General features: G+C 41.0%; 1 protein-coding gene across 2 annotated transcripts in view; it reads left to right on the top strand.

Annotated features, from left to right (window-relative positions):
- Positions 1 to 2,473: 2,473 nt before the first annotated feature.
- Positions 2,474 to 8,659, top strand: part of LOC129859654 (rho GTPase-activating protein 6-like) — a 79,419-nt gene continuing 73,233 nt past the window's right edge. For both annotated transcript variants that reach the window (XM_055929698.1, XM_055929697.1), the window contains exon 1: positions 2,474 to 3,433. In XM_055929698.1, the coding sequence (XP_055785673.1) occupies positions 2,915 to 3,433 (519 nt within the window). In that variant the 5' untranslated portion in view covers positions 2,474 to 2,914. The remainder of the gene's footprint in view (positions 3,434 to 8,659) is intronic.

The following is an 8,659-nucleotide window of genomic DNA, read 5'->3' as shown; positions in this document are numbered from 1 at the left end:
TTTACTCAGCTTAATTTTAAAAAAAATCACCTTTCAATTATCCAGGTAGGCCAGTTGAGAACAAGTTCTCATTTACAACAGCGACCTGGCCAAGATAAAGCAAAGCAGTGGGACAAAAACAACACAGAGTTACACATGGAATAAACAATCAGTCAATAACACAATAGAAAAATCTGTATACAGTGTGTGCAAATGAAGTAAGGAGGTAAGGCAATAAATAGGCCAATAGTGGAGAAGTAATTACAACGTAGCAATTTACACTGGAGTGATAGATGTGCAGATGAGGATGTGCAAGTAGAAATACTGGTGTGCAAAAGAGCAGAAAAACAAAAACAAATATGGGGCTCATTCTTTTCTAAATTTGGAGACTGAACTAGCACCATTTCAGTTTTCAGATGAGAAAACAGAGAGCGAGAGAGTGTGAGAAAGAGAGAGAGAGAGACTCTGAATGAAATCCCTCTTTGTATAGCCTAGCTGCATTTGTGTGTATGATGCCTTGTATGCTCAACCTCTTATCAGTGCCAGTGTGTGCTTTTTTCCATTCTGACTGAAACCACCAGGCTATCTCTGCTGTCACATCTGTCACCACACTGACGTGTGACATGAAGAAGACCTGCATTCACTGTGCAATTCTAATGAGTGACACATTTAGCTCAGTCAACTCACAAGGTCAGGATTGTATGTCATAGCCTATTTAATTAGCCTTACACACTACATATGTTTACTGCTGGCCAGAGTAGGTTACTGATGAAGTAGGCTACCTGTTTCTTGCCTTATGGCTAGACAAGTGACAGAGTTCTCCAATTATAATGAATTAGAGCAGAACAGTTTCTTTGTTCCTTTTTTAAAACTGTACAGTCAATTGTACTGCTATTATCTATGAACACATTTTTATAAAAGTGTATATTATATTTGGTTTCTCGTGGCTGATGCCCACTAAAGTATATTAGAAACCATTCTACTTGGTCCCTTCCCAGCACCCATCCCATCCTAATTTATCCCCTGCAGGCTGTTTTAGCCCCATTCCTCTATTAATGAAATATGTAGTTTTAATAATCACACAGACGAATGGTTGGTATCTACGTATTCAGAATAAATAGACGGATCCAATGTTACATTGCTGTTTAAAAGGGGTTAGAAGTCGAAAATGTGCCTGCGTTACAGTGGGACCTCTAGCACTGAGATGCAGTGCCTTAGACCGCTGCTCCACTCGGGACCCCAAAATGATAAGAAGGGATGGATATTTGCCTTGCTTGTGTGTGTGTGTGTGTGTGTGTGTGTGTGTGTGTGTGTGTGTGTGTGTGTGTGTGTGTGTGTGTGTGTGTGTGTGTGTGTGTGTGTGTGTGTGTGTGTGTGTGTGTGTGTGTGTGTGTGTGTGTGTGTGTGTGCGTGTGTGTGCGTGTGTGTGTGTGCCTGCCTTTCTGTGTACGTACATGCATACGTTCATTCATGTGTATGTGTGCATGCGTGTGTACCTGCGTGTATGTGTGTGTGAAGGTATGGGGAAAATGCTGCATCATGGGAGACTGGAGGAGGGGGTTGCCCTGATAAAGCTGCTTATGAAGCTACACTGCATGACACTGATAACAGCTCAGTCAGATTTGACCAGCCTAAAAACAGACGGGGGGAACGGATGAGATAAAGAGAGAGAGAGATCCACAAAGAATTTGAAAACGCTGGGGCTCCTCCCTTTTGTCCTTTAACTATTTGCACATCTCTACAACACTGTACACAGACAAAATGTGACACTTGAAATGTCTTTATTATTTTGGAACATCTGTGAGTGTAATGTTTACTGTTCATTTTGATTGTTAATTTCACTTTTGTTTATTATCTATTTCACTTGCTTTGGCAATGATAACATATGTTTCCCATGCCAATAAAGCCCCTTGAATTGAATTGAGAGAGAGAGAGAGAGAGAGAGAGGGAGAGAGAGAGGGAGAGAGAGAGAGAGAGTGAGAGAACGCTGAGAGAATTATAGAAAGAGGAAGCCATGACCCTATAACCCTGAGATTCTCAAAAGACACAATCGAAATGTCCATTTACAATGGAAACACTAGCAGAGTTGAGTTGGAAGAAAGCGCCAAGTCTGAGCGCCTTCTGGCCAAACGTTCTGCATAGCAGCTAACCCATATATAGCAACATTGTGCCTGACAGTCTCTCACGACTTCTGAGAAACTTGTGGTGCGAAAATGAAGAGAGCAAGATAATCAGACCATTATATTTATTTTGCGAGAGTAAGACACAAGTGTGCCCCAATGTAATGCAAAAAAAATGAATTATAGTAGGATAGGCTAGACTATAGGATTAAACCTCATTTATGGATTATGGTTTTAGGTCGATGATTAACCTTTATGCCATGTCCTCAATCGGCTAGTTTTAGTGGTGCTTTATTTCAACAAAGTGAAAGTTAGGCTATGCAGCTATATACATCATCAGCCTATACATCACATAGGCCCAACATATGTAGGCTATACAATGAATGTATGATACAAACTTGAAAGATGCAGGTAAAGACCTGCACTGGTTTTCCTCATTGGAGCAACATGAGTGCGCAGTCTTAACGGCCACAGGAGCGCATTGGACGGATTAGAGGAGCGGCGGCGAGGGTCATCAGTTGCGAAACTTCTCTCATCCTGCCGTCCGCTCTGACTACAGTTTGGGAATGAGTTGAGCTGCATGCATAATAACACCGCACCGAGAATTGGATACATTTGCGCGCTGTCTTTCTCGCTTTATCTGAAGCAAGGCTTTCTGGCGATGACAGCGTCAAAACACGTGGACCAAGGGTTCACTGTAAGAGTATATTGATGGGATTTATCTCGTGGTTTGGTTCTTTATGGCGCTTAAACTAAACTTCTGAGAAAAGTTGTATTTTTAAACGCTACTGCGTTTGTGCAGAGGGGAGATAGAGATGTCATCTGGACAAGGAATACTGAACGTCTTCTCCTGCTCCATTCCAGCCTCCAAAGCCATCTCCAAAAGGAAGTTGCGACAAACTCGGAGCCTGGACCCTGATATTATAAGGAAATGTGACACAGAGACAGTTGGAACCCATGGGGACCGCTTGGGTTTACCGGGTTTGCGCGTTGAGGAGGCAGGTGCGTTTTTATCCTCGCCAAGCTCCCCTGAGCACCCGGTTGCGTTGAAATCAGATCCCCGGTCCAGAAATCTCAGGGTGAAACAACCTATTTCGTCTTTATCTGGTCCCTCCACACCCCTGGACCTCTCCCCGACATCAAACTTTCCCTTTGACTATGACGCGTCTGTGAGGGGCACAAAGCGGAATACCGCGTGGGATTTACCGTTTCTGGTGAGGAGCCCCAGCGTCACTCCAACTGGGAGCACGAACACATTATTCTCACCGCGGAGATGGCTTCAGAAGAAGCAGCAACAGTCCAGTTCTCACGCCTATGTCGTTTGGAAGTCGGAGGTAAATATGACGACGCGTGCACTCCACGCAATAAAAAATATAAGTATTCACGGTATTTAAGAGGAATGACATAATGACAACCTACTTTTGTTTTTGAGGATTTACAGTGCCTTCACAAAGTATTTACACCCCTTGACGTTTTTGCCGCATTTAGTTGTGTTACATTTAGATTTGGTGTCACTGACCTACACAATATATCGCGAATTATGTTTTTAGAAATGTTTACCAATGAATTAAAAATGAAAAGCAGAAATGTCTTGAGTCAATAAGTATTCAATACCTTTGTTATGGCAAGGTACAGACACATGCATACGTACACATTGTGATATTGTTGTATGGTGGTATTATTAAACGTTTTGCATTGTGGATATGTGGCGGTGTAGGTATGTTATATGATGTACTGTTTTATCTTTAGCTCATTCAGTACGAACATAGTTCACTGTTTCATATTTGGTTGTATATGTAATGTGGGTGCGCGCGTTGGTGTGTTTGGACCCCAGGAAGAGCAGCAGCTAATGGGGATCCCTAATAAATACAAAATACAAATACAGAATAAAAATATTCCAAAACATGTATCCTGATTGCAATAAGGCACTACAATAAAACTGCAATGCAATGTGTATGTTTGGGGCAAAGAGTACCACTCTTCAAATTTTTAAGCATGGCGGTGTCCGCATCATGTTATGGGTATGCGTGTCATTGGCAAGGACTAGGGAGTTTTTTAGGATAAAAATAAACGGAATAGACACTGGGAGATAAATGTACCTTTCATCAGGTCAATAACCTAAAACACAAGGCCAAACATACACTGGAGTTGCTTACCAAGACAACATTGAATGTTCCTGAGTGGCCTAGTTACAGTTTTGACATAAATCGACTTAAAAATCTCCGCAAGACTTATAAATGGCTGTCTAGCAGTGATCAACAATCAACTTGATAGAGCTTGAAGAAGTAAAACAATTATAAATGTGCAAATATTGTATAATCCAGGTGTGCAAAGCTTTTAGAGACTTACCCAGAAAGACTCACAGCTGTAATCACTGCCAAAGGTGATTCTAACATGTATTGACCCAGGGGTGTGAATAATTATGTAATTTAGATATTTCTGTATTTCATTTTCAATAAATGTGCAAAAATTTCTAAAGACATGTATTCACTTTGTCATCATGGTGTTATTGTGTGTAGAGGGGTAGGAAAAAAAGAAGATTGAATCCGTTTTGAATTCAGGCTGTACCACAACAAAATGTGTAACAATTTAAGGGGTATGGATACTTTCTGAAGGCACTGTATAACGGTCCGGAGTAGGCCTAAAGGCTACATGTGTTTTTATTTCCATTTCTTGTCTTTTAATAATTAGAGATTGTTCGTTTAATATTTTCAGTTAATAAAGGACAGAGTGCCTGCAATATTAGGCCTTCCAAATTAAGCCTGCATTTAGCAGGGTCTGCAGGGTGTGTGCAGCAGTCAGACCCATAATGAAATCCTTACAAAAACATACTAGGGACTTATTTTTAGCAGCGGCTTTATTGGCCGCATATTTGGCAGCTGTACAGATGCTCCAGTCTAGTTGAAAGGTATAATGATGTTTTTCCCTCATTTCTTGTGGACTCCCTTGCTAACTGGGATCCTTGGGACGCTCATACTTGAAGTTTACATTTAAAATGGTTAAGGTAAGGACTAAAGTTATGGTTAGGTAAGGGAGAACGATTTAGGGAGGACGGCTCATAATAATGGCTGGAAAGGAGTTAATGGAATAGCATGGTTTCCATGTATTTTATGTATTTGATATCATTCCACCGATTCCGCTCCAGCCATTACAATGAGCCAACCCTCCCCAATTAAGGTTCCACCAAACTCCTGCGGTTATGGTTAAGGCTAGGGTAAAGGCTCTCCAACCCTCTTCCTGGAGAGATGCCATCCTGTAGGTTTTCACTCCAACCCTAATATATCGCACCTGATTCTAATAATTAGCTGGTTGATAAGCTGAATCAGGTTAGTTACAACTGGTTTTGGAGCGAAAACCTACAGGATGATAGCTCTCCAGGAACAGGGTTGGAGAGCTCTAGGGTAAATGTAGGGGTTAAGGTTAGGGTTAGTGTTGGGACGTCCCAAGGATCCCGCTTAGCATTAACCCTGGAATTAAGCTCATGTAGCGATGCTTTGGCAGCACGTGACGACGAGTTTTGATGGCACTGAGTTGGTTCTCAAGAGTGTGAACTGAACTGTCACGGGGTCAAAGACAGACACATAAAAAAAATGAGCTGTCTCGATTTGCGGACCCCTCCCCATTATGTTGTTGTTCCCCAAACAGGGCAATGAATGTGACATAGGCCTATGATTCAGGAAACTCAGTCAGTGTGAATGGTGGGAATTTCCAACATGCCTGAATGTGATTGAATATAATATAATTGAATTAAATATATATTTAAATCCATTAAACAGAGGCAACAGAAATGATTCCCCTTTTGTGCTGACAGTTAAACTAGGGTGACTTTGATGCTCTAGGATGCAGCATAGCCTATCCCTTCGAGCTACACTACACAAGTAAGTGGACACCTGCCCGTCAAACATCTTATTCCAAAACATGGGCATTAATATGAAGTTGGTCCCCGCTTTGCTGCTATAACAGTATCCACTCTTCTGGGAAGGCTTTCCACTAGATGTTGGAACATTGCTGCGTGTACCTGCTTCCATTCAGCCATAAGAGCATTAGTGAGGTCGGGAACTGATTTTGGGCGATTAGGCCTGGCTCGCATTTGGCGTTCCAATTAATCCCAAAGGTGTTTGATGGGGTTGAGGTCAGGGCTCTTTGCAGGCCATTCAAGTTCTTCCACATCGATCTCGACAAATCATTTCTGTATGGATTTCGCTTTGTGCATGGGGGAATTTTCATGCTGGAACAGGAAAGGGCCTTCCCCAAACTGTTGCCACAAAGTTGGCAACACAGCATTGTCTAGAATGTCATTGTATGCTGTAGCGTTAATATGTCCCTTCACTGGAACTAAGGGGCCTAACCCAAACCATGAAAAACAGCCCAAGACCATTATTCTTCCTCCAACAAACTTTACAGTTGGCACAATGCAATCGGGCAGGTATCGTTCTCCTGGCATCCGCCAAACCCAGGTTCGTCCGTCGGACTTCCAGATGGTGAAGCGTGATTCATCACTCCAGAGAACGCGTTTCCATTGCTCCAGAGTCCAATGGTGTCGATCAGCACTCGCTGGTCCCGTTCTGCTTGTGTGGCATGCCACTTCGCGGCTGAGCCGTTGTTTCTCCAAGACATTTCTACTTCAAAATAACAGCACTTACAGTTGACCGGGGCAGCTCTAGCAGGGTAGAAGTTTGTTGGAAAAGTGGCATCTTATGACGGTGTCACGTTGTTTAAAATACTCACTTCCAAAACCAGCATTTCAGGTTTACTGGGTTTGTCAGGTATATGGCAACGGAAAGGACTGTTAGTTCATCATTACCAGAGGTTCTAAACTAATTGACATCAACAGCATATGATGTAACATATAAAGTACTTTGGGTCTCTGATTCAGTTAGGGTGATGAAAAGTGTGTTTGATCTGCTATCTAATATCTCTAGAATGCTCCTTTGAAGTCTACAATCAATCGTCTACCTGGGTGTAATTGGGTGTTGCCTCCTGGGTGTGTAATTTCCCATCACAAATTCAACCAATCAATCAATAAATCTATTAAAATGTATTTATCAAACCCTTTTCACATCAGCAGATGTCACAAAGTGCTTATACAGAAACCCAGCCTAAAACCACAAGGGCACCTATTGAGAGTACAGGGAACATTAATTGCAAACCGAAAGTGGCAACGGTGGTTTGGGATTGATGGTTTTTGGATCACTCCAAAGTCCTATCATATCATACACTAACAAGGTCGTAACTCTGTTTTTGGATATCCTACCACTGCATACATGATGTATCATTGAGATAAAGCAGGGTTGCTTCTTCTTCTCCACATTATTCAGATACGGTAGTGGTCTCCCACTAGTCTATTCCTACAGACACTGGCAAGCGCAACTAGTGGATTCATGCTGTCGTGTTTTCCGTTTTTTCCAACATGTTTTTGTCATATCATATTTAGTTTTGTAGCTTGCTTATCTTGTAATAAATTGCCATTTGACGGTCTATCTTTGGATTCCCTTCGTGGGTGTTGGGTGTTGATTAGTGGGTGTTGATTCTGCATTGATTCTGTGTCAGATAGGCCTAATGAAATCACAAGATACCGAATGGAACATTTCGACCAACTGCTCAGCTAAGAGATTCAGAATAAAGTCATTATTATTTTCCGATGTGATCCACGAACAGGAAGTGAGACCAGTTTGTTGACGTTTGTGAGGAACTAGAAGGTTTACATTCAGGAACTATTTTTGGACATCACTTATATTCATGTTTTAAGAGTGAACGAGTGGAAAGAAGAAAAAGGGGGAAGAGAAGGAGAAAAGCAGTAGCTAGGGTGTCTTAGTTTATCTTATTGAGTCCTTCTACTAAAGACGCCAGTTTGAAGCTTCAGTCAGGCTATAACAAGAAAAGTCCATTACTGGAGTATGTTTACTCTTTATGTTCCGCTGTTGCTAAGTAGCCCTGAGACTCATCCAGGCCTATATTACTTAATTGAATGCACATTCTGTACAGTATAGCATATGAAGAGTTTATTTCCAATACGCTATATCCACCTATTTTTCACTTTTGTGTTTTTCATCAGAAATGATTGCTAATGGGTGCCTTCACGTGTGTGTGTAATATATTACTGTTCTCAAATGTTCAATTCATAGATTTTAGATGTGTATAAGAATCTTTTTTGTTGTTGTTGGCAAAACGCTATATATCCATTGTTTAGCTGGAGTGGAATGTTCGTATCCTGTATATTTGACTGTGATATGTGGTTGTCTCACCTAGCTATCTTAAGATAAATGCCAATACTGCAAGTCGCTCTGGATAAGAGCATCTGCTAAATGACTCAAATGTAAATGTTTTAAATTATATATATTCATATTAATCATATTATATATAATCATATTACTGTATTTAATGATATATCAACAACGACAAAAATTATGTATATTTTAAATATTGATGTCAATTTCTTTTGTCTTATGTGTTACATTTGACTGTGTGAAACATAGCAACACTACTTATTTATCTGAGAGTGATGCGTATATGTAGCATTTTGAAAAAAATATGATTATTTCTCCCTTTGAAATGAAACC

This window comes from Salvelinus fontinalis, chromosome 7, assembly GCF_029448725.1.
Source record: "Salvelinus fontinalis isolate EN_2023a chromosome 7, ASM2944872v1, whole genome shotgun sequence".
Classification (NCBI taxonomy): domain Eukaryota; kingdom Metazoa; phylum Chordata; class Actinopteri; order Salmoniformes; family Salmonidae; genus Salvelinus; species Salvelinus fontinalis.
Note: the sequence above shows the minus strand (reverse complement) of the source record. Positions and strands in the feature narration are given on the sequence as shown.